Consider the following 27,536-nt stretch of genomic DNA (forward strand, 5'->3'; position numbering starts at 1 on the left):
TAAGATATCTAGAACCTTGTCGATATTAATTCAAATGTGCTGAGTATACTTATAAAAAAATCAATGCTACTTTTCAAAAATAAAAAAGTTACAAATTTCCAGATATTTGAGTTGAATTTTTTTTGCAATTGATAAATACCTGGTGTAATCTTGTTAGTGTGTAGATCGCAGGCAATGGGGATTCTGAGTACGCGCGAATTCGAACCCTGAAGTATCTTGCAAGAGTAAGCCCCGGTGATGTCCGGGTCATTTGGATGCACATCGGCGATCTTTCCCAGAGGTGTCCTGCCATTGAACGAGTGCACGATCACGTGGACCGATCTCGAGGAGGACGGGCTGTCATTCTGATCGGTGACAATCACGGTGACGGTGTGCTCGCTCTTCATTCGCGGTACTCCCGAGTCCTCCACCTCAACCTACACATAAGATAAATACTCAGTTTAAGAGAAGCAGTAAATTTGAAATTATTTATCATTATTTATTTTATTATTTATTTATTATTTATTATTTAAATATACTGACCATGAGATCCAGTTGCGGCATCGTTTCTCTGTCGAGGCTCTTGGTGGTTCTCAGCACACCGGAGTGCTTGTCCAGAATGACCACATCGCTATGCCTTCCACCGATCAGTTTGTACGTGAAGGGCGCGCCGTTGGGAGGCAGATCGGGATCGGTCGCGCTCAAGGTCATCACACTGGTACCGGCCGGCTCATTCTCGCTGACGTAGCCGATCATCTCTGGCGAGTCGAAGACTGGTCCGTTGTCATTCACATCCAGCAGCTCAATATGCACCGTCACGGTGCCCGTTTGCGGTGGCGAACCGGTGTCAATCGCACCGATCGTCAGATCGTAAATAGGCACAGTCTCGCGATCCAGCTGCTTCGCCGTCTCGATGTCGCCGGTTTGCGGATCGACCTTGAACGCCTGGCCGTGATTACCGCCGATGATGGAGTACGAGAACTGATTGTTCTGGGGTTTGATGTCCTTGTCGATCGCGCGGACGGTGACGACGCGGGTTCCGTGAACGGCTCCCTCCGACACGCTCGCATCGTAAGAACCCTGAAGAAACTCGGGCGGATCGTTGCCGTCCTGAATGGAGATGATCACCTGGGCCTCGTCGGTGTCGTTGCCGCGTATACCTCCGCCATTCTTCGCCATCACCGTCAGCACCACGCGATTCTGCGTCTCGCGATCCAGGCGACGCGACACCCGAATCACCCCGGTTTCCGAGCCGATGGAGAAGCCGCGATCGTTGGACGAGCCCACGAAGAGATAGTACACGCGGCCGTCCTCGCCCGAGTCCTGATCAGTCGCCTGGACCAGACCCACCGAGGTTCCGACGTCGGCGCTCTCCGACACGTCCATATGGAATACCGGTTGAACGAACTTCGGATAGAACTCGTTCACGCCGGTGATGTGGACCACCACGGTCGTGAAACCGACCATCTGCGGATTCGAGTCCGGATTGGCCGCGACAATGTCGAGGCTATACTCGTTCACCTCCTCGTAATCGAAACTGGTCTCAGATGTGATCTCGCCGGTTTTCTCGCGGATGCGGAAATGATCCTTGCCGCTGCCACCGAGAATTTTATACTGCACTACCGCGTACTTGGGAGAGTCGATGTCCTGGGCGACAATCTGCAAGTGCGCGGAAAAGGTGTAAATTACATTTCCAATAGAATTATAAAGAATTATTAATAGTACACGCAAATATTTTTTTTAATAGCTGAAAAATACTAGAAAAAATATCAGACTCAAGTATTTGGATTGAACATACCTTGTAGACGAAACTATCGGGCGGCGAGTTCTCCGGTAAAAACGCCTCATATACGCTCTGATTGAAAGTCGGAGGATTGTCATTGATGTCGGAAACATTGACTGTCAAAGTGGCCACCGCCTGCTTCGGCTCGAATCCCAGATCCGTGGCGGTGATATTCAGCTGATATTCCTGCACTAAATCGTAATCGAGGGGCTCGAGTATGGTAATTGCGCCGGTGATGGCGTGTACGAAGAACTCGTTTCTCTCGTTGCCGGCCGAAATCTTGTAGCGTACCATACCGTTGGGCCCGCTGTCACCGTCCACGGCGCTCACCGTCAAGATGGTCGTGTTGACCGGCTCGTTCTCCGGCACCCTCACCTGATGACTGACGGCGGCGAAGGTGGGCGCGTATCGATTCTCGCCGGAGATGACGAGCTTGAAGTCGACCTCGTCCTTCTGCGGTGGCACTCCCTTGTCGGTGGCGTGCGCCTTCAACAGGAACACCGTGCCAATGGGGATACCATTGAGGCTCTTGCGCACGTAGACCCAGCCGGTTTGTTCTTCGATGGCGAACAGATCGCCAGAACCGTTCGTGTACGTCAACGTGTAACCGACCTCTGCATTCACCCCGAAGTCGGCGTCGTCGTGGGCGATCAGCTGGGTGATACGCTTGCCTATCCCATAGTTCTCCGGCACTGGTGACAGATAAGATTTCTGCTCGAAGCGGGGCGCGTTGTTGTTGGCGTCCACCACGTTCACATGGACCACCGTCCTCGAGGACATGGGTGGTTTGCCGTTGTCGGTCGCGACTACCGTCAGCGAGTATAGGTTCTCCGGCGAGGACGGCCGATTGGTATGCTTGTAACGCAGGGTACGCTTGCTGAAGACATCGCCGGTCGCCGGGTCGACGGAGAAGAGATCGGACGGTTGCAGCAGACTGTACGATATGACGGAATTAGGTCCCTGCTTGTCGCGATCGATCGCCGCGACCTGGCCGACGTGCGCCACCGCCGGCTGAAGCTCGGGAAAGTGGAAGTGATAGGTGTTTTCGTCAAACTCGGGCGCGTTGTCGTTCTGGTCTTGAATAGTGATCGTCAGAGCAGTTTCCGTTCGCCACGCACCGTCTGCCGCTACAACCTGCAACAAAGTTGGAAGATGGTAAATAAAAATAATTTTAATTTAAGCGTGTAAAGTAAGCGAAGCGAGTATCTTTATACAATAATTTTATAAAATAATTAAAGAAACTTTAACGTGATGTAGGACGTGATATCTTCTAAGAGAAATCAGAAAAGATTTTTTAAATATTAAATTAAATTAAAACTAACCTTTAGCAGATACTCGTCCTGCTCTTCCCTGTCGAGGTGTCCAGTCACAGTCACGTTTCCGCTCAGAGCGTCGATGGAGAACTTTTCTCCCGGATTGTCGGTGAAGCTGTAACTGACGTTCGCATTCTGGCCGATGTCCAGATCGCTGCTGGTGATGCGTATGACGAATGTGCCGATCTCCGCGTTCTCCGTCACGTTGACGCTGAAGAGTCGCGTGAAATGCGGCGGATTGTCATTCTTGTCCAAAACGGTCACCAGCACGGTGGTGGTGCCGGTTAACCGCGGGTGACCTTGATCTCTAGCTTCCACGAGCAGCTCGTAGGACGCGATCTATGAAAGACATATCAAATTAATTAAATTATAATTAATTAAGTTGTATAATCGTTAATTAATCGAATGTAGCTGTAATTAGATAATTATGTACCTCTTCGCGATCCAGTTTGGTGTTGGTATCGATCTGTCCGATGTTGCTGTCGATGACGAAAGTCTCGGAGAAGTCATCGACCAGGTGATACGTGACCTGGCCATTCTCGCCGGAATCGCGATCCTTCGCGGCAACCTTGCAGACAAACAACGGCGCATACTCGTCCTCCGGCACGGTGGCGTTATAAATAGCCGCCTCCATCACCGGCGCATTATCGTTGGCATCCGTGACATTCACCAGGAGCTGTAGAACACTACGCAACGCGGGTGTATCCGAGTCGCGAACCTCGATCCAAGCTTCGTAGTGCGGTGCCGTTTCGTAATCGAAGCCGGACGCAACCACAACCTAAACAAAAAATCCCTCATAATAACAATATTTTAAAAATAATAAAAATTTTGTTTAAAATCGAGAGGAGTCGAATCTCTTTTCGAAGACACATCCGATCTCAATTACCTCTCCGGTGTGAGGTTCGATTCTCAGAGCGTCTCCCACGTTTCCACCCGCCATGCCGTATATCAGATTGCTGGCCGATCCGCTCTTCGGGGTGGTCGCGCTTAGCCTGGTGATCACCCTGCCCTCGGGCACGTCTTCTGGCAGGGTGAATTTCGTGCTGACGCTCGATCGAAAGCTAGGAAACAGTTGTCGCTCCCACAGGTGGATCATCAGATCAGCGGTAACGTGCTGAGGTTCGGCGCCGCGGTCCGACGCCTGAATCTGCAGTTGATAGGTGGTCTGGTCGCCGGCGAGTTCTTGGACGGCACGTATCACGCCGTTGTCGAGGTCTATGGTGAATCGATCGGCGTCCTTGCCCTGTAGCTGATAAACGATCCGCGAGTTCTCGCTGTCGTCGTCGTCGATCGCTTTCGCGCCGAACACGAAGTCACCTTTAAACATGGAAGAAAAAAACTCGGTGTCAGCATTCTCTTAATTAAAACGAAACCGTTATATTAATAGTCTTTTCGATCGGCAATTAACACGTTTAATTATACATATTTGGCTATTTTCGTTGTCAGAGGGATCTCATTTACCGGGTTTGGTCGCGCTAGGAACGTAGGCCGTGTATCGAGGACTGGAGAACCGGGGCGCGTTGTCGTTTACATCCGTCACCAAGATGGTCAGATTGACAGTGGAAGCACGTGGCTCTGTTGGACTCGAATCTCGGGCCACTAGAGTCAGATGATACACAGCAGTCTGCTCGCGATCCAGCGGCACCGTAGTAAATACTTCACCCGTATCGGAATCCACGGAAAACCGTTCTGCCTTGTCCCCAAGTAGGCGATATCTGTCAGAAAATTGATAAAAATTATATTAATTAATTATATTAATTTTTTATTTGCAATAATTCCAAAAATCAATATTAAAATTAATATTAAATATTATTTTTAATTTACTTTTTTTTTAATTTTTTGTTGCAAAATTTCGTGCAATAAATTTCTTATGTGGAATTATAAATAAGAAATATAAAAAAATTAAAGAGTGTTTTAAAATTAAAACTAAAAAGAGAAAATAATGCATTCTCGTTATAATTAAATCTGAATCATTTCTCTTTCTAAGATGGAATTATACTTTCGATCCGCTTAATTACGTAATGTTCGCCGAGAATCTACCTTATTTTTGCATTGAGTCCTTCGTCCTTGTCCGTAGCATGCGGCTTGGTGACCCAGGTTCCAGCGGGCATGTTCTCCATCACGGTGGCCTTGTAGTCCTGCCGGGCGAACTCGGGATTATGATCGTTCACGTCGAGAACGACAATCCTGACAATGCCTGATCCGGTGAGGGGCGGCGAACCTGAGGAGAGAAAACGCAAAATGCGAAATTTCAGTCGTCTGTTGTCGTCGAACGGCCATAAAGACAATCTCCATCGTGCGCTCTGTCGCTGCTCTAGGTTTTTTGCGCTTTTATCGCTATTTCGCGAACCGTAACGCCAGGTCCCGATCTCGTAGTTGGGTCAGTGGCGCGATTATTTCGCTAAATTTACGACCCGCCTCTCGCGGACCTCCTTTATGATGGTTTAAATCGGTCCAAACGGAAGGTATATAAATCAGAGCTATAATTTTAACAGAATATTATTACAGGGCTCTGTGAGAGAGAGACGCCGATCTGACTCTCGCAAGTGAAGTTATTTAGAACTTGCCTCTACGCACTCTATGTGAAATTTATTTTCGACGAACGATACATCGGAAAAAATCGTCGCTTCTCTTCGTCTGTTATTGAGAAGTTGATCGACAAAGGTGAAGGATACGCGCGATACGTCAGAAATCGGTAGATGATGAAAGAAGCTTGAAGCTGAAGCGAAGACCAATTGGCATTTTTTATTTTATTGCAAGATTATATTTTTTTTTAATGCATCAGAGTTTTAAATAACTGCTTAATAATTATATTGATCGGAAGTGTATTATTTCATTCATACTAAAATGAGTTGAAAATAAATCGAGATCATATGATTTTGACGTTTTCGTTAAATAACAATTCTGTTCTGTGAAGTCTCTTGAAAAATCTCTCCTTCGAAAATTTTCTCCTTCAAAGACATCTAAAATAATTTCGTATCCTTCGAAAATGATTCTCGATTGTTACTCTCTTTGGACGAGCCGCTCGCACAAGATTAAAGGGCGGTGCAACGAGATAATTGAGGTCGCGGATAGGTAGGAAAAGCGATCTCTCTTTCTCTCTTTTCTAAGTTTCGCGGAAGTGCGCGGCGGCGAGATAACAGCCAGATAACTTAGACGCGACACATACATGCATTTCTCTGTACACGATGCCCATTGTGCTATCGCTTATGATTTACGGATTAAGGTACCGGGAGTAACGACGTTACGGTGCACGTGGAAAAGTCTTAATTGCACCGCCTAAAACGTGCCATTACTCTCCCGAGGGGTGAGCAGGGAGGAGAGAAAAGGCAGACTCGATTTCTCTGATTGCGCACCAGGTATATATATACCTGGCGAGAGCGTTGGCGTAGCCCAGGGCCACGTGCCTGCACAGACGTACACCGTTCAATCACGCGGAGAGTCGAGGAGCAGGAGAGAGGAAGGGAGACTGTGCGACTCTGAAACCGTATTTATCATGTTCTAGGGTAAATATCTCGTAAGGCTACAGATTGGATATATACAGGGTGTATCGTAAATGCCTACTTCAGGAACGTATTCACTCATCAATATGAGTAAAAAAGTTTATATGTTCAAAAATACATAGTTATGTTTGGATTGAAACTTAAGATAATTACACAAAGCGTATTATTTTATTTTTAATAATAAATAATTTTCATATCGTAAAATGATTCATTCTCAAAATGAGCAAATCGTGTAAGCAGCATCTGTCAAACGTCCTGACAAGACGAAGAGGCAATTAAAAAATTATTTTTGGACATGTTTTATACGAACTTTTTTGCTTATTTCGATGAATAGAATACGTCCTGAATAAATAAATAGTAGCCCACATTTACACCCTGTATATTACAAATCGCGTTATAAAAATAGTTGCAAAAACCTCTGCTCTCGACTTAATTAAGAATACAATGACAATTAAATTAAGTAATAATTTTGATTTTTCTAACAACTAGACATTCTGACTCCGTATATCTAAAATTGCTGTATTATAAACCGTAAGATTTAAAAAAATTGTTTTTGTATACTTCTAAATTTTTAATATTTTATCATAATAACAAATAAATTGTTGGTTCGTAAATTTTAAATATTTCGATTGGTTCCGCAAGATTAATGATTCATCTATCACGAAGTAACGGTAGAGAGTCGAGAGAGACTATAGAGATGTAAGAACGACGATAGCAATTATAGCCGATGAAAGCGGGAAAGTAAAGGAAATGCGTAGTAGAAAAAGAATGAGAGACGTTATCATGCGGCGCGCACAATGATGTAAATGTAGAGAGAACAAACGAGCGAGTTCCCAGAGGTTCACAGTCTGAAAAAATGACCCACTTTGCATAACGAGTAACCGCATAATTTGCTTTCCGTCTAATTCCGGTAATGAAGCGACCGCCTCGTTACTCGCCGATTTCCACAGAATGGGATTTCGGGCTCGGCTGATTAGAGGTGTGTTTAAAGAGAGACTGTCTCCTCAGCCTCTCTTATAAGACAACTATCAGAAAGAAGTCAAGATGTATATATGAATTTTCGAAAAGTTTTTTTTCATGAGATAGGATTTTAAGAATTAGTTTTGAAGGTGCAAGAGCAAGATTCTGTCCTTACATAAGTACTGTAATAAAAATAAGTGATATATGTAACAATCAGGGAAGAGGAAAGGAAGAAATTCTGTTTGCATCTAATACAGAGACGCAGAAGGGATCGCAAGGGCTCTGGATTCGCCGCCAATAGGAGATAAAAATACGTACCCCGAGAGAGTGCGCGGTATATGAATAAAGTAGAATATAATGAACGAGTACCTCGCACAGGTAGTATCCGAAAGACGCACGCGGCTCTCGGAGCAGAGACGGAGAGGAGGGGGTGACAAGAAGACCCGAAACGCGCGACTGGGAAGAAGGGAGGAAAGGGGATGAACGATGGATGAGAAGAGGGAAGCGAGGCGAAGAGATGGAAAAAACGAAACAGAGGGTAAGATAGACACCGGGGTGGGGAATAAGGCCCGCGGTCGAAACGGGAGTGCCAGGATGAGGAAGAGGAGGGGACGATGCAGCGCGCCGAGGAAGGTATTCGAGACCGATTATCATAATCGCGCGTCATAACTCTGCCTGGCCTGTCTACCTTGTCGGGGACCGATTGGGCCATCCGAGCCATCGCGACCGAGGGCGGAACGGGCGGAGGGAGAGAGGAAGATAGAGAGAGAAGAAGGGGTGAAGGCCGAGGAAGGGAACCGGGGGAGGACTACCGGCTTCTAAGAGGAAGGAAGGAGGAAAAAGGAAAGAAAAAGAACATTCAAGGGGGAGGAACTGCCCACCGCTTAAAGAATCTCATCGAACAACCCACAAATTTATATCCAATTTGTATATTACCGCTCATTACTTAAACCCACCGCCGTACATCGTCTATCGTCTCTCTCGTCTATGTGCTGCGCTGTATAGCTACTGGCGGACAGATGACATTTCGCTGGATCGTCGATTGATGGACGGCCGATCGTACGGTTCGCATAAAGAATTAGCGCGAATCGATTATACGGGTACAATTATGCGAACGTTAAAGTCATTCGCAAACAAGATGCAAATAATAACAAGTCACATCGCAAAGTCAGACCGCGAAGTCTAATAGAATGGCTTTTCCTTAGAAAAGAACACAAACATTTCCACTAATGATTTAAAAATAATGAAAATATACAAAAAACTGTAGAAAAAATAATAATATACCTAATAATATATTGAATTTATTATAACGAAAAAATACAATTAACGTAAAAAAATATTTGTAGAAGCGATTTAAAAACAAGTGGACAATTTAGATAAAACTAAATAATTGTGCAGAGCATATAGTTACCAATCTACAAGTTGTTATTATCATTATTATTAAACTATTAAAAAAATAATTAATATTATCATCTTCCTCAAGATATGTTTCTAGCAACAATTCTCTCATAGCTCGTGATCTTGTAATAAACTACCGTGAGTACGTTAATGTAGCTGTCTTTTTACAATATAATTTTCTCTTATCTGTCTTATCTACACGGCCGGATGTTTAAAATAGATAGTGAAGTGACTCACCGGTATCCATAGCCACTAGGGTGAGCGTATATTCTGGTACCAGTTCTCTGTCCAACGGTCGAAGGAGCGATATGTCACCGGTGCTGGCATTTATACGAAACAGATCCGTGTCGCCCTCCTTCAGGAAGTACCTGACTTGATCATTGTACGGTGGGGTATCCGCATCGTACGCCTTAACCTTGGGTTTAAATAGACGAAAAAACGCTTTAACTCTCGTTAAAATAATCGCAATTCGCGCGAAGATGAGATCCAGAGAGTCACACATAGATTACAAATCTCTAAATTTTTTAACTATTTTATTTATTAGAGTTACCACAAAATTTCTCATCAAAAATAATAAAAAAAGGCTCTGATATATAAATACAAAATCTGAAAAGAGCTAATAAGAGCGCAGACATTATTATATGTACATATATTAATTCGCATCCTCGTCCTATCTATCCAAGACACGTGAATTTTTTTACTAATCGATATGCTAAGGATGGTCCAAAATAGGAAAGGACCAAAATATTCAAAATAATTAGAGAGGAATTTAAAAACAACTTTGCTGCGCTTTTATTAGTCCTCTTCATATCAAATTTCTTATCTTATCCGAAAAATTGAGTACTCGTCGCGGATTAAAAAATTTTACAGAAGGAATTTCACTCAAATTGAGAATTTACGTATACATACTTGTATGACGAAACCTCCTCCTGGCGGCACCATATTCTCCATAACGTGGGCTAGGTAGGGTGAATCGAAGAAGACCGGCGCGTTGTCGTTGATATCGAGAACGGTGATGATGACCTGGGTGGTATCGCTGCGCGGCGTCTCGCCTACTTCCGCGGCGCAATCCTCACTGCGAATTGTCAGATGGTAGCAGGGCTTGCGTTCAAAGTTCAGGTTCTTCGCCACCCGGATCACGCCGCCGTCCTCCGAGATCGTGAAGTCCCGATTATCGTCCCCCATAACGATGCTGTATCGCACCCTGCCGTTCGCGCCCTCGTCGCGGTCCATCGCCGATACCTGAGGTCGAGAGAAGAACGATTTGTAATTTGAGAGAGCCCTCTCTCTCCCTCCATGTGTCTCTCTTTATTATTTATTATTAATTAATATTATATCTAACATGTCACGAACACACAATTTTGTTGAAGATGATATTTATATGATATTTATTGATAGAATAAATATAATTGGAATTAATGTTATAATACTAAAAAAATTTATAAAAAATAATTCTATTATTTTACTAAATAATTTTAATAAAATTAAATTTTAATGCAAATTTATTTAAATATATAAAAATATTTAATTAAAAGAGTAATAACGAAAGAGTAAAATTAAGTAAGTAAAAAGCTTTAAATCATGTATCTCTCGTTTCCTATCTATCCAATTTTCTTCCAGATCGTAACAATTTTACTGACCTGGATCACGCTGGCGCCGATGCTGGCGTTCTCGGCGACGGTGGCGGAGTATTGCCTGGGATCGAACACCGGCGAGTTGTCATTTTCGTCGAGCACCATGACGGTGACGGTGGTCGACGAGGATCTCGGTGGCTCGCCGCGATCCCTGGCGGTGATCCCCAGGGTGTAGTTGGACTTCTGTTCGCGGTCCAGCGGTCCGGAGACGCGCAGCAGTCCATCCACAAGGCCTAGAGTGAACGGCAAACCATCGTCTTCAAGCGTGTACTCGACGTAACCGTTTCGACCCTCGTCCCGGTCGACAGCCTTTATCGCCATCACTACCGTATTGCTCGGCGCGTTCTCAATTATCGATATCTTCGTGGGCGATATGAACTCCGGCGACATGTCGTTCACGTCCAGCAACACCACTGTCACCTATGTCGAGCGAAGAGATAATGGAGAGTCTATCTTTTCTTTATTCACAAATATATGTGTTTTTTTTCTTATAAGTTTTTTAACATTTAACTTCAAAAGTAAATTGTTAAAGAAAAAAATATAATATATATAATATTATATTGTATATATTATACATATACAAAGATTATATATATATATATATATATATATGTATGTGATATTTATATAATAAGTATAATTGAAATAATGTTATAATAAAATATTTTTTTTAAATAATTCTTTATTTATGGAAAGATTAAACAAGCATTTATATATACATGTGTATGTATAAATATGTCTGCATATGCATGAAAAAAATTATTCACAAACCTGCACCGTGGAAGACAAGGGCCGAGCTGGCGGTAAGGGACTGTCAGTGGCGCTTAGCACCAGGTTGTAGAGAGGCTTACGTTCGCGATCGAGGGGTAGGCGCGTGAAGAGGGTACCGTTCGGTGCCACTCCAAAGCTCCCGTCCTCGTCGCCCCCGGTTATGGCGTAGAAGACTCTGCCGTTGTCACCAGAATCTAGATCCTGGGCAACCACGGTGAACACGTGTGTGCCGACTGTCGCGTTTTCCACGATGTCGGCCGCGTGCGGCCCGATCTCGAAGATCGGCGCGTTGTCGTTCAGATCGACGACGTTGCAGTAGACCGTGACGGTGGACGACAGCACCGGGACGCCGCCGTCTGTTGCTTGGACGACGAGGATGTAGTGCTGCACCTGTAGAGACGACAAGACACATATAAAGATCATTTAATATAACGAAGGTGAATAATATAATCTACACAGAATATCTGTTCTCGCGTTACAAGCTGTTTTCTCCCCACGAAACTATTAAACATGATAAAAAAACGTTTTTTATGATCCATTAGGATCTTTTATGTGACAGTAGACAACTCTGGATACTCTGAAAAAAGCGAAGAGAGTCTTTCTCTTTATTTTTTTCAAACCAAAATATAATAAATTATTATATTATAATAGAATAATTATACGCTTTTGCATCTTTGAATAAATTTCGTCTAACATTTATTTTTCAAAGATTCTTTTGCCACAGTTAAAAAATTATTATTCGCAACAAAAATTACATTTTCCTCGAGATTTTAACACTAGCGAAAAATGGAATTTAAATAAAAAATACAAGTAAAAGGTAGCGCACATTAGAATTATTTTTACTAAATAAATGCTTGAATTAATATATATTGCTTAGCGCTATTTTTACAATTAGTTTGATATTTCTTTGAACATTGTATCAGCATTGAAAAAAATATATGAAGAAACGAAAGTGGAGTTCTCTTTCTGAAAGAATGGAACTATGTTCGGTATATCGAGAAATTGCGAGAAATTAACTTTCATTCAACTATCGTAAATCGATTCGTAACAGATCCTTTTAAGAGACCCATAATTAACCGTTTTGCGAGAAAGGACTAAAATGTCTGTTTCGGCGCGATAGCTATTTTCTTTGTTTCCGATACACACATGTGTTTCACGATACACACGCGTATTTCGCAGCCCTTTAATGACGTTGGCGTGTATCTGGAAGAGCATTACGTTGATGAAGGGTTCTATAAGCTACCCTTATCTCTTTGTTCCTCTCGCTCGCACTTTCTTTCATCTTCTTCCTTTCACCTTCGTCTTTTTCGATAGAAGCTGCACTAATACATACCTAGTTTTCATCATCGTAAATCGTGAAACAGTGGCGTAGCCAAAGATTGCATAAAAATAACTGTCGATAGTATTAGATAATTAGATTAATATTAATGCAGTAAAATAAGATAGTAATAATATACTTGAAAGAAGAAGAGAGAATAGTTTAAAACACATCAACTTTAAAGAATAATTTCTTTGGTAAACGAAAAATTATTATTCTTCGAATAAAAGCTTATGAATTAAGATTGTAAGCATAATACTTAATAATTAATATTTTTATCTTAATAAATATTTTTTATTTAAAATTAATCAGAAAAGATTATTATTCGAAACTTTCTCATATTAATAACACAGGTCAATAAAAATAATTTTTCTTTTTAAACACAAGAAAGAGAGTAATTATTTTTTAATATTTACTTAACTCTTTATACTTAACTTTTGATTTCAACAAAACTTCGTCCCTAGCTAACATGATAAGATGAATTAATATAGCTCATTTGTGCAACTTTAATTGCAAATTTCTCAATTTCTTGTGACGTGGTGAGACAATTTAAAAGTCGGTGTTATATTTAGCATAAAAAAATTAAATGGTTATTCTCTTTTTTGTATTTTCTTATTAAACTGTGTAATTAATTCTTTTTCCTTTCTTATCTGGAAGATTATCGCGAGTTTTTCCCTATAAAACCTCGGTTACGCTATTGGTTACGTTATTTACGTGATCCGCAAAGCGTATGTGCTCGTTCGGCTAACTACGGCTTGTCTCCGAAATGCAGAGAGATCGCCATTAAAGACTGTCTGTTCTTCGATCTGTTGTTCGACTGTTATAGCGTTAAACCCTAAATTCTAGCGTTTTGCCCTCCGCTCCGGATAATATAATGGTGCGCTTGAATATAGAGGTGGTGTTCGTGGTTATAATCGCTGCCCCGGGCGGCCAACGCGTTTTTTAAGCGTCTTTTAGTTCCGACCATGATCCAAACGGAACTTCATCTCGACAGGCCGCAGTTAACCCTTTCGTATCCATCGACCGTTATGATGGACGTGTCTATAGTATATTGATATGTAAACATATAACTTCAGAATCATCCGGCATCGTCTCGTTCCAGTTCATGAACATGTTCTGGATTGCTGGATTATTTAATAGCGTATAAAGTGAAATAATAAATAGAAAGTCCCGAGAGTATGTCAAATCAAAGAAAAATATTTTTCAATCGATCGTGTCTATTCAATCTGATCGATGAAACTTCAAATGTCATAAAATATCGAGAGATTTCTTCGAACAAGTTTGTGAACCATTTATAATCATGAAGAGAAACTCGTTCTCATGAAAAATTCAAATTTTTCTATTAATAAATAAAGACTCCGATTCGAAAGGGATATAATCCGCATCAAATAATCGTCTGATTTACAAATAATCACTGCCGACGATAACTTTATTAACACTGTCATCTTCCGACCAAAATCCGGCTGCCAGACTGATTCATTGAAAAATATCCATACGCGAATATAAACCATTAATTACAATATTTATAATCTTGGAGAAACGAGATTCATACAAAATTCATCCTTCTCTCGATGTAAATAAGAAGTCCGATATATGGAAATCTGTGATTTAGGTACAGACAATCATCGTCTATAACGATAACTTTATTCGTCCAAAAAAAATCAACATGTATGCTTTTCTTCAGATATACCAACCTGCTCGTAGTCGAGACTCGCAGTGAGCGTGAAGACCCCGGTGCTCGGATTCAGCGAGAACACGTCGTTCGCCCAGTCGGAGATGAGGACGTAGCTCAGCTGACTGTTGGGACCCTCTGCATCGGCATCGGTTGCGACGACCTGACCCACGCGGCTACCTCTCGGGACGTTCTCCGGGATGTCGAAGGAATAGGCCGTGCTTTGGAAGGTCGGCGCGTTGTCATTAGTGTCGGTAACCTGCGAAGAGAGAATGATTTTTCAATGATAAATTAAAAAGTCTCTCTGTAAACCTCATCCTAAAATATAACGGGAGAAAATGTTTGAAATATCGTGAAAATTTTTTATCTCTAATGTTTAAACGCAATTTCTCTCAAGGGTTAAATGTCTACTTCCTTTCCAGGAATTCCTCCGCGAGAACTTGTTCCTTTTAAAGAGAGAGAGAGAGCCGTTTCAAAGGACACAGTGAGTTGCTTTCATTTCGTGCGCACCTTTCGTCTTTATACTTGTGAACGCAAAGTAGAAAAAAGATTTACGCACACCTCTTAATAGACCCGGAAACCCCGAGTACCGATCTTAAAATAAACACTCGGCGGAATAAAATCGGCTCGAATCTTGCACGCGCACTCGACGTCATTCTTAGATAAACACCGCCGCCACCGGAAATATTCGCGCCGCTCTCCGCGCTCGCCTCTCGTTCGCCCTCGAATTATTGTACCTCGCTCCCTCGCGGTAGCCCCAGCGCGAGAAGAAAACATTCTCAGGACTCCGCGGGCTATTTATCCATGTAACAATGCGCTCATTGTGATCGATCAGCGACGGTGGAAGGTGGAAGACGACGGAAAAGGACGGTCCTCGATCAAGAAGGTAGGAGAGAATAAGTAGCATCGGTATATAAATATAATTTTCATCACGTGTAACGTTATAACGCTTTTTTATATGGTAAATCGAAAGATGTGATAATCACAAATTTTTTAGCCCAGTCATTCTATGATCGTTTAATTAATTTAAAGACGTACGAACTGTTTAAAAAAAAAATATGGAACATAATATGAAGATTTTTCGTAAAACTATTTATATAAATATTATATATACATATATAATAATGCATATAGATATATGCATTACTATTATTATTTAAAAATAACTAATTATGAGAACACATTTGAAAAATCGACATAATGAAGAGACATAAGTAAACAGAATATTAATATCTGATAGAAAATTGAAATAATTCTGCAAATAATCCGATATAATCGATCGAAGACGCATTAATGTCGCCGACGTCTCTTCATTTATTCGATAAATTTTACGCGACGCATCGATTTCGTCTCTTTTATCGTCCGATAGAATCACAAACTTGAATCCGAAGAACCGAGCAGTAGATTTACATTTTACATTTTCGCAATTTGAGGCAGAGAGAGAGAGAGGAAGGGGGAAAATTTACATTTTTCGCGCATTTGTCAGACTAAAATGAGTAGCAGTCGGCTCTATCCGCCGAAAACACGGATGTGCAATAATTTAAACAATAAATGATACCTCGGCAATTACGCTAATCTCGCGTACATGTGTAAATTATACACGGATATGTAAATTATCCTATATTTCCGCGTGGCGAAACCGTGCACGCGGCTGTTCTAATGCGCGGAGAGAATCTAATTTAATTTAATTTATCTCTCCTGTAAATCGAGGACGGAAACTAGACATCGCGATAACGTTTTCGCATATTATTTCTTTTTGTCATGCTAAAAAGAGGCTTGCGAAATTAACGTCTTGTAATTCAACAACGTTGTTAACGGAAGCTGACTATTTACGTGTTAATTATTTCGTTTGCTTGGGGATAACATTTTTTTCCCTCTCTTGTTCCTCGTCCTGTGTACCAGAGAGATCTAAGGAAATTATACATATATATAATATTTCTATTTATATATAATATATATATAAATCATATTTCTCAATTTAGAAAAGAGAACCAGTCGATTCATTATATGTTATACATATCTCTATTACGGCATTTATTATCGAACAGGAAAAACTTGTTATCATCGCAACGTGAAAGTAATCAAGTTTCACCTGTAACTTTATTTGATGTTAAACTAATTTCAATATAATTAAAAGATGATATTATGGATTGATGCGTGTCTCTAGAAATAACTCGAGGACGCTCGAAGTTTTCCGGAGATCGGAGTATACAAGTAGAATAAGGTGGACACGGTTTGATTAAGGAGGGCTCGGAGACCGTTTGCAAAAAGCGACGGTGTCTCGAGACGACAGTGGATGACGAGGAGTGTGTGTCGGCAAGTAGGAAAGAGAAGATGAAGAAAAAGAATCGGAGACTGGGTAGGAGTTGAGGAGGAAAGAGATGCTTCAAGTCTCACAATCAGCTGAGGATGAAGGGAAAAAGTAGATGGGCCCCAGATTCCGCAAGAGACGTGTCATTCGCGAGCAACATTATACATACACATTTTCTCTCTCTTTGTTATAAAAATATTATGTATATAATTATAATCTGAATAATGTATATATTTATAATCATAATAAAGGAAGATCAATTAAACTATTTATAATAATTGCCAGAAAAGCGATCTGTCTCGATGCTTTCAGAAATTACTTGATATAATTTATCAAGTCATTTCGACTTTTAATTATTCATAAATATAGCAAAGTGCTCTATTTATATACAAAAGACTTAAGAGTGAATTCAGAGACGCATGCTCGGTATTCTTCAAATTGAAATATTCTTTAAACAATTCCTTAAATAAATTTATTTTTGAATATGGAGAAGTAGAGAGTATACTTTTTATGATTAGAGTTATTCTGGTAGCGCTGTCGCTTCTCCGTCTCATTCTTTTCTTCCGCGATGATTCCGAAGGATGAACGATGGGAAGAGAAGATGGGATAGGGGAGAAGGGAGAGGACAGGGGGAGAGAATCGAAGAAGAGATTCTCCAAGGGGTTCGATAAGGTCGGTCGAGAAAGAAATGGTTAAGGTTAGCGGGAGAAGAACACGGACGATGGGTGAAGGAGAGGAAGAACGGTACAAGGGGATCAGATATAAGAGGCCAGAAGGGGCAGATTCCGCGACTGTCGGCCAATAGAGAAACGGCTCGCTTTCAACGGAGAAAACCCGAAACCGCTGGGTCGTTCGAGCTATGATCGGGTCCAGCATTCCTCTCGTCCTGCCTTTAAGGATAGAATAGCGGGGCGCGAGAGCGCAGAGAGCGGCAAGCAAAGAGAGGTCCTTAAAAGAATTCCAGCCATTACGCATCATAAAAATAATTTTTGCGATTGTCTCCGAGGACCCGACCCGGTGGTCAGGACCTCATCTTCTTCGGGGCTTCGTTAAACGGCCGACCCGACGGCTCCCTCCGCGACCGGACTCGCGTTTTTTATCGCCTCTCTCGGTTGAGCCGCGTAATGAATTATAAGGCGGGATATACTCTCTTACCCGAGAACGCCTCACGATATAGAAGGATTGGAGTTATTGAACAGAGCTGTGAATATTTTGTGATTTTGTCTGACTTGACTTAAGCGTTTCTCCAAGGCTGACGCTTCAAATCGATAATTTAACGGCGATAGCGTGGGAGGGCGGTAAACGTTATTCAACCCCGAAAAGAAAATAATTCATCGTGCAAAAGTAATTGCAGATCGAAAATAATATCTATATAAGTATATATATTATATTTTATATATAAGAAGATATCTTTTTTCGTGTAAAGCTTTGTTTTCGAAAATTGATTTTGAACATTGAAAAATTGGATATATCTTTATTAAAAAATAGAGAAAATCATTGCGAGACATAAGGTAAGAAGGCGTCAATTTAAAGGCTAAGTTTGTCTTGTCTCTCCGATCAGAAATTCTGATTAAAATCTCGAACATTTTTACAATTGATCTCTCTCTCTCTCTCTCATTCTGACGCAATGACCGATTTTTCGCGGCGTTTCATAATCGCACGTAGAAACGAACTCGATCTTTGTCATTAAGACGAGGGCGTGCGCCATTGTTGCATTTATATACGTGCGGAATGAGTGTATGAGCAATTCGCATGGCTGGTCGCCGAGCGATCGTAGATTTATCTTCCGAGTGATGCTTGCGCGGGTACGCAATAGCGCAACATTGTTCTGCTCGAGATCGCTTGTTGCGATAGACAGCGCTGACTTATGCATATGGCATTATAACCGTATACACACCCGGACTTTCCTCGTCTCTTCCCCTCCGATTACCTACTGCCATTAATTGAAAAATATCAGATTCATCCGCGACTCACGCCTCCGCAAAGTAACACAATAGTCTAACCAATGTTTAATCAATATTAAATTATTAATACAAAACTGCAACACTATAGGTATTTCTATCGCGAGAAATCGATTCAATTTTGACTTTTGTTCTAAATTTTATCTTTTTCACGTAAACAAATTTTTTTTCAATAAAAAATCAAACTGGGTGTTTCATCTATTTAAGCCAAAAATAATCTTAAAGCAAAAGAAAAACTATTTCGGTCAGAAAATATAATCGGTTAAGAATCTTCTTCCCTTCCCAGAGAAGACTAGACAAATTTCATACTATGTGCCGTGTCGTGTTGCCTAGCTCGATTCCGTTAGAGATTGATTGCCTTTAAATTGACCGGTATAATTGGTCTCGCCGTCTCTCGGCAATAACGATATCCCATGTAAGTACACCCATAAATTAATTCGTCGCTGCGCTTATTTAACATCTCTCCGTCTCTCTCCTCCTCTTTTCTCACGAGAGAATATCTTCACTCATGCTTCATTCGTTACTCATGAGATCCTTCATTCGTTACCCGCGCAATTGATCCTCTCAACCGAGGGGAGATTAGCCGACGTCGAGTCTGTCCGTTCGAACAACGACTAAATTCTATTTTACGACGCTATATTATATTTATAAATAGAGAGAGAGAAGAGAGGAATTGTCGATATGAAGCAATAGGTTACAGTTATAGTAGGAAGTTGTCGGCGACCTTTCGGCACGGGGACGTGTCTAATGCATTATCGACTTGACCCCTCGCTCGTCGAGCATTCCGATACCCGGGAACAATCGACCGATCTCTCTACCGATCTTAGACCGTAGCTTTCCCCATCCCCCGAATGCCATCTGCGATATTTCGCGATGCGTTCGGAGAGAGTGGCCGAGTTTCATATTATTCTTAGCTTCTTCTCGTCTATTTCGCGACTATTCGATACTAGAGAATTTTTAAGACAGCTAGTATACATATGAGTCGTTCGCTCGAAGAACGACTTAAGTCGACTTAAGTTTTTGCACAAAAAAATTGAAGATTCAACTAAATGATTCAAGTTATTAAATATTTTGCTACTCATTGTCAGCAAAATAGGAACGTGTATATTAAAATATATAAAAGCTGAATGACATAATAATTAATAACTCGAATCACACAGTTGAATCTTTAATTCAATTTTTTTTGCAAAAACTTAAGGCTCCTGGTACCTTGCCGACCATGTCGGAATCGTGTCAGAGGCGAGAAAATACATGCTATTTTTTTTAGATGCCATTTCTAAATAAAAACATATTTGCATAAAATAACACTTAAGATCTCTTTAATACACTTATAAAAAACGCCGAAAACTATCCTTTTCCCTTTATAATCAATCAACAGCTGTAAAATGTAATATTATGTCCTTCTGGTCTTTGCACATGCGCAGTCATTCCGCATGTCAAAGTCTGATATCTCGATCATTTTAGAGTTGTTGATTGACTGTCAAGGGAAAAGAATAGTTTTCGCCGTTTTTTAGAAGTGTATTAAAGAGATCTTAAGTGTTATTTTATGCAAATATGTTTTTATTTAGAAATGGCATCTAAAAAAAAATAGCGTGTATTTTCTCGCCTCTGACGTCACGATTCCAATATGGCCGCGGTGAGCACCCAGGAGCCTTAAGTCGACTTAAGTCGTTCTTCGAGCGAACGACTCATATATGGGTGTACATTGAAAAAATTGTATTCTCGTTTTAAAAATTTCCCACTTATTTTTAGAATACCCTGCTATTCTATCGCATTCTTACCTGTATGTTAAGCACGATATCCCGATGTTGCAGGCCATCATCAGCGCGCACTCTAAGCACATATCTCTCCTTGGTTTCCCTGTCGAGGGCCTCGGCGAGGCTTAACTGACCGGTGGTCGGATGCAGCTTGAATTGGCTCTGCGTCCCGTCGTCGTTGTCGTCTGCAGACGGCTGGTTGTCGGAACGATGATGATTATGATGATGATGATGGTGATGATGATGATTCGGCACCAGCGTGTAAGTCAGGGTACCGATGGTGTCCGGATCGTAGGCCTTGAGTACCGTGACAACGGTGTTGGGCGGCGCCTCCTCGGATATCTTGAATTTCCACGGGCCCGGACCCCACGTAGGTGCCACGTCGTTCTTATCCAGCACCGTCACGCGTACCTGCAACAACAAGAGGTGGACGATTAAAAGTGGCTCGCCGAAGGTCATCGGTCATTCTGATCGGATTGAGTCGTCGGTGACTGGACGGTAACGACGGTATATTGTCGGTCGGTGAGGAATGTTTTGGGAAAGTCTCGATCGAAGCTTAATTTTCAAGATAGATTACATAGGTCATCGTAGAAATTCCCACATGAGTTGTATAACGAAAACTTTCGTCGCGACACTTTGTATCGAGAGAAACGAGAAGTAATGAATTTTTTTTCTCCTATATAATAATTTCTGTTAATTTTTTTACAGAGGTTGAAAGGCTATAATTATAAAGAGCACGAGATAAAAAAAAGGTGAAAGATTAACTTTGAGATATATCGAGAGATCCGTATATTTGATACGAAAATTCGCGACATGAAGATTCGGCTCTAACCCCCGGGAACATAATTGCACGTCGAAAATTACGTGTCGAAGGAAACGTATACCGAAGGCCATTGCGATACCGAAGTCACGGTATGCATGCGAAGACTCGTGAGAAAGTTAGTTTTTCGATCCCGCTCTTGTGCATGTCTCATTTCATTAAATTTTCAGTCACGTCAACAACGTCAAGGTTTGTATGCGACTACGAGCAACTGATATATTGAGAAGTGGGACAATATACGAATCATTAAAAATATAATGCGGGAGTAATAGTCGACAAAAAATAAAATATACATAATTATTTATTATTTATATTATTATTTATATGTATCATACATATAAAATATAATATTAGATTATATATATTAAATATTATACCTATATATATTTTTTTTTAATTACACACATTGATGTTTTATAATTCGTGAATTTACATTTGTCGCGCGTAGATTTGTGTCGCTCTATATTTTTTTATAGTCCTCTCTTTCCGAAATATATACCTATATATTTTTTTCTAAAAAGAGATGATTACAAAAAATATAGAGCCACATAAATCTGCGACTAATATAAATTTGCAAATTGTAAAATATCAATATGTGTGTAATCTTGGTCAATTTAAATAATTAGATTGTTTCTAATATCGACATCTACGTAAATAATAATAAACTATTCAGTGTGCGTAGAATCGAATCGGCGGACTTGATTAAAATACTTTCTCGTATGAGTTCTCTCTCTCTTTCTCACAAAAAAGAGGCATAAATTGTTTTTCCTTTACCGTCAGTCAGTGTAATCTCGTATGTGTGTGTGTGTGTGTGTGTATTTGTGTGCGTGGCCGTATGTAATATTCTCTTGTGTACACATAATCCGGCCGACAGATAAAATACACGGACATCTCTCGGATATAGAAAGCTTTTATGTAAGCGGACGATCCGAAGACGGTGGGCGCATTTGTCTTTCTAGTAATTAGTCGGATCCCCCTTCTCACCCTTTGTCATTGACGAAGTGGTTACCATCGATTATTGCTCTCTAGGCGTGCCTATATATATCGCCGTCGTATGAAACAACGCGTGGATGACGAAACAAAAGTCCAGACACGCGGCGCGAGAGTAAAGCGGATTAAGCGAGAATAAATCGTCGCGATCCCGTGGCCTACCGTCGCAATAAATCGCGTGTAACCCAGATGCACCGATCGTTGCCCAGATGGATGCGCTTATGCAACTCTGTGCATGATCGACGCGTGTCGCGTTCGTAGGCGATCTCGGCCGCCGATCAATATCGCTCGTGTGTTATTAAAGGGTTACGACACCCTGAAATTTTCAATAGATTGCGAGAGAAAGAGAGAGAGAGAAGCGTGTGTTTATATGTGTAAATAAAATCATATCTCTTCATTATAATAAATTTTTTTTTAAATTTATTTCAAATATTATAAAAGAAATATTATATAACATTTTTTAGGGGGGAATTTAATTTGACACGGAAAGGGAGAGAATTAATTTTTTTTCCGTAAATGTTATTTAACTAATGACCGTATCGTGTAACATATATACGACCAATCGGTTCATCTGACTACATTCTATAAGATTGCTTGTTGAATCACAGTTTCGGTTTTTCTTTTTCTTTTTTTTTTTACGAATCAAATGTTAGATCAATGGACCATTATGAGTCGGCGTTATCGACTGCCAAAAATCGACACGATAAGGGACATCGATAACGAGCCGGGTTCGGGCCGGGAGCTCGTTCGCCTAATGTATTCACGTGTATTCACGAAGTATACCGACGTTGTTCGACGAGATAAATTTATGCAAAGTCCGCCGAAGCGGGTCCACCGATAATTATAGGAGGGCCCCCTCGCGCTGCGTTGTCATTAATAGCAGCTATCGGCAGTCACGTGTTAAATGGCCGCGAAGTATCTTAAACTTCCCGACATAGTTCACACGATCCACAAGATTGACTCTTATCTCGTAATGATGCGATAACGGCGCGGATTTCGTTGCACGTGAACCGTTCGCCACCCATGCATGATGCCTGTGTTAAGCGAGCCGATACTTATTTCAGGCAGGCCAAAACGCAGCCTGCGTGAATAACGCGCTTCGTCACGATCTCTGCGATCGTTTAGTCGTGTCCCATTAATTCTTGATTTCACGATTAATTTTAAACGTCACCGCGCGCTAATAAGTGCTCGTCTAATCAATCGTAAGAACGTCGCGTATGACAACCTTTTCGTTAACCAAGGATATCGATCATTTTGAGTGAGTTTGATTTCCTAATCAACTCAACAAGATTGACGAATTATCCCGCATCGTTTAAAGATATGTATATGCTCAATTGTATTAATTGCTATATTAATTATAATGCAAATGTCGCGTTGATCATTATTCAGATATCATTCATTAATTATATATTGTATATGAATTTTGATAAAATTCATTGATAAAAAAATGTAGAGATTTGAAAAACAAAGGTTGGTTCAAATTAGCTATCCTAATTTGTCATAATGGGATAAACTTATTTATTGCCGCAATAAAACAACTGCACTGTCTGTGGAAACCCGCAATTTGGGGCGCTATTGCATCAGTTGCCGGTTGGCAGTAATCCTAATTAACTCACTTCCCATCTCTGTCTAGATTATACGCACGGCTATAATCGAGAGAGGAGTAACAATTCGCTAATTTGGCGTTAGTTAACGTAGATTGTCGTGCGATGCAATCTCATGTCTGATCTATTGCGCCCCTGTTGCTTAATCGCTAATTATCTCAATTAAAAATTCTCAAATTAGTCTATGCAATTTTGTGAACAAAAGAGGAGTTTTGTACGAAAAATTAGCGAAGAGGCCAATTTTCTTTTTTTTAACACATAAAAATTCCAACAATAAAAATTTAGGTCGATATTACATACATACAAAATGTTTGTCGAATGTTGCAATTGGTTATCAGTTAGAGAAAGTTTTAGAATAAAGACTCTGGATATTCTCTATTTAATAGCCAATCGCTACATTCGACAACAATTTTGTCATATGTATACATATATTAATATCGGCCTTAGATCGCGGGGCAGCGAAGAGCGATACTTCTTGTGCCGGCGTTGAAATCACCGCGTCGGGAAAATTGACGGAGGCGTCGAAACTTCTTCGATCTCTCCGGAATCAGTTCGCGCGTCATACGACCTCTCCCTCTTTTTCTCGTCGTTGTCATGAGAGTCGCGACACCATCGGCATCATCTTCGCGAACGAGCGGAAACAACAACGAACGAGGCAACGGCAACAATAAGCAGACAAATCAGTGCGGTCATATAGCTGTCTCTCGGCTACAATCCCACCCTCTTTTCTCTCTCTCTCTCTCGTTTTCTCGCTTCTCACTTTACTCTTTCGACGCGGCGCGAGAGCACGGTATATGGGCGGTAAGAAACGCCTGGAGATAGGAGCATTCGGAGTGCAAGGAAAGATGGTATCTGCGTCAGCGCGGTTGGGGATCAGCGGATCGGATCGAGTCGCTCTCAGCGGGGGTTTCTTTGGGTCATGCACGAAGTGAGTCCCATTCTTCTGAGAGTCCCGCGTTCCACCGTCCCCCTCCGTCGCTCCCGGGCCCACCGGCTCGGCCTTTCTCGTCCCACCCCTTCGCCCTTCGCCTCTTCGTCGAAGGCATGCATCGAGCGGGTCCGATACACTCGAGGAGCGCGATCCCCGTTCCTTTTACCGAACGAGGTCCTATGGGTTCTCTATGAGGGGTCGAACCACTGACATCGGCCGATTAATAACGTGTCTTCGTGGGGGCCCGCATGGCCCACGACGACGACGACGACGACGACGACGACGACGACGACGATGATGACGACGATCGAGGGAGACTTAAAGGATACACCATAATTCTGTATAACGATCGGAGACAATAAGATATGTATCTACTAATAGCCGTTTTCCTCCCGCATTCCGTACGACATATGGAAAAATTTGAGAGTTGGAAAATATATATTAGAAATGTAAGAGCGCGCGGAAGATGTTATCTGCAAAGCTCGATATCGATGCTTCTTCCTTCGAGAGATGCTTTTTTCGACTCTGACTTTTATTAATAACTTAAAATTCTTTGAAAGATTACAGAGAGTTTCTTGTATAAATGCAGGCTGCAGTAAACTACAAATGGTTTTCTTTAAGGAAGTCTTCATCTTATGTTTTTTTTAACTCTCTACATAAATTTTTTTTTATATTTCTTATATAAAAATATGTATATTATGTTAAAAAATTCTTATGTTAAAAAAAATGATACCAGCACACAGACACAAACGAATTGAATGATTATATTTAAATAAAAATGTCGTGCGCGATATATTGTCATACTTTTTACACGCACGATGCATGGAAGATTATGCGAATTAGCGTTAACGTAACGAGCGGTAATTATCGAGCGTTATATAGAGATAGAGAGAGAGAGAGAGAGAGATTCGTAAATCAAAGACGCGTATGCTGTAAAATCGGCGTGATTATCGCGCGATTTTCCGCCAACTTCCCGCAACTCGGCTCGTATGGAATTTGAAATTCCGCGATGTGTATCTGCTAATGGCTGTTTTACGCTTCGCGGTTGCAGACCCCGTATTCGTGAGCGACGAGAGCGTGCGGTTGTAACGAGCGTTATTGCGATGTAATTATTACAGAGAACGCACGTTCCCCGCATCTTTTAAAATCGATGAGAATCTTTTTTTTAATTAATTAATTAAACCATTTTCCCTCCTACCGAGAGAGCTCGATATGAATTTCTCGACGCCGATATTTGTCTATAGTAGCAGCGAAATATCGCTCGATACTGATTCCGATTCCGGTGTATAACAAATGCATATTAAATTCGTAATTTTTGAAAATAATTCGCGACAGAAAAATTAATTTATCAAACATAAATTGAGAACTAGCTTTAGCTTATATAGATTGTGACATAATTTTCCAACGTTCCATTTCTCTCTCTCGCTTTATTTCGCAATTAATTTCTAATAGAGTCAATCGATAAAGGCGAGTCTAAATAAATGCGATTAGAGATAACGCATTGTCGTCGCGCGTTTAAACGAACGCGTAAGTCTCTCTCTCGGAGAAACTCAATTACTTCCCACTTCCAAGTCGTGAGCTCGGCGATAATAGTTTCGTTGGAGCGAAATATATTTTCCGCGAGGAAGGAGAGAAAGAGAAAGAGAGGCAGGAAGTCTTCTCTCTCTCACCGGCATTCCACGGCTTAATAACGATCCGCCAGCGCGGGATCCCGTAGGCCACTTAAAGGGTGTACTATAATTCCGTATAACGGCCACGCCGGGACAATAAATCCGCGGTGCTTAGGACTAATAGCTTTGTTTTCCCGTCCGCCGTCCACTCTGTACTGTCACTCAACGCGATACACGGGACGTCAGGAGACGCCCGGCATATCGCGTCGTATAATAAATCTGACGGATGCCATAGGCCACGACGAGCTGTTCCCATCAATCGTTAATAGCCCCCCGTCATATATCGCTTGTGTGTCCCGGGATGCCTGAGCTGGGTTCTCTTTACGGAACCTCTGAGAGAGCGATACTCTCTCGTAACGAAGATATTGAGATATATCGGTTAATAATGATTTTTAATGTTTCGAGATTCTTCCGGACAAAAAAATTGAAGAATAATAAAAAGATAAGATTGATACTAGAGATCTAGAAAATTTAATTGAGACTAATTTCGTAGAAAGATTGTCCAGAATTTTTTGAAACAACACAACTTGAAGCTCGATAAACTACTTTATTTCCTTGTGTATAAGGTGGTATTATTCGTGCATCGAAGGATCATCGCACAATACCCGGGTGTATGTATTCAAATAAAAGGACGAAAGTATGTTCGAGAGGCCGGTTAGCCCGCTGACATCGTCGACGATCGATAACGTGAATTTGCGACTTCGTCAGGACACGAGTAAAGTCACAATGTCGTCATATCTCATCGCGCGTCGCGATCGTGAGCGACGTCCAGGTATGCGCCGATCGCATCGTTTGCAACATTGTGTCACAGGAGGGCCAAGCATATTAATTTCCGTCGCTCGCGGGGCCTGACAAGCGACGATGAGAGAGGAAAGGAGAGGAATTCGGGCCTGGTGCGTCCTTGAACTTCGTCATTTCTATCGTCTCGCGTTTTACTTCTCTCTCGTTACCGGAAACGCAATTTCAATCCATAATTTTTCAGACAACTCCTTGCGTATATAACAATAATAATTTATAATTGACACAATAAAAACTAATTCCTATAATTATGACAAATTGGAGGAAATATATGTAGGTAAATCATAACTTGAAATACGAGGAGACTTTTATCAGTTCACTGAGAGATATGGACTGAACTGGAGGAAGATATTTTTAGCTTGG

The 27,536-nt window shown here is 41.3% G+C and overlaps 1 protein-coding gene across 3 annotated transcripts in view; it reads right to left on the reverse strand.

Annotated features, from left to right (window-relative positions):
- Positions 1-27,536, reverse strand: part of Ft (cadherin-related tumor suppressor fat) — a 96,261-nt gene that overhangs the window by 7,881 nt on the left and 60,844 nt on the right. For all 3 annotated transcript variants that reach the window (XM_083049517.1, XM_083049516.1, XM_083049518.1), the window contains 14 exons: positions 20,385-20,771; positions 14,354-14,590; positions 11,342-11,731; positions 10,577-10,990; positions 9,846-10,178; positions 9,174-9,351; positions 5,116-5,296; positions 4,537-4,790; positions 3,962-4,392; positions 3,509-3,853; positions 3,085-3,414; positions 1,778-2,896; positions 523-1,638; positions 140-416 (listed from right to left, as the gene is read on the reverse strand). In XM_083049517.1, coding sequence (XP_082905643.1) covers positions 140-416; positions 523-1,638; positions 1,778-2,896; positions 3,085-3,414; positions 3,509-3,853; positions 3,962-4,392; positions 4,537-4,790; positions 5,116-5,296; positions 9,174-9,351; positions 9,846-10,178; positions 10,577-10,990; positions 11,342-11,731; positions 14,354-14,590; positions 20,385-20,771 — 5,992 coding nt within the window. The remainder of the gene's footprint in view (positions 1-139; positions 417-522; positions 1,639-1,777; positions 2,897-3,084; positions 3,415-3,508; positions 3,854-3,961; positions 4,393-4,536; positions 4,791-5,115; positions 5,297-9,173; positions 9,352-9,845; positions 10,179-10,576; positions 10,991-11,341; positions 11,732-14,353; positions 14,591-20,384; positions 20,772-27,536) is intronic.

Source organism: Prenolepis imparis, unplaced genomic scaffold (genome assembly GCF_030444845.1).
Source record: "Prenolepis imparis isolate NDT839.2.m4 unplaced genomic scaffold, iyPreImpa1.0 SCAF_11, whole genome shotgun sequence".
In the NCBI taxonomy this organism is placed as follows: domain Eukaryota; kingdom Metazoa; phylum Arthropoda; class Insecta; order Hymenoptera; family Formicidae; genus Prenolepis; species Prenolepis imparis.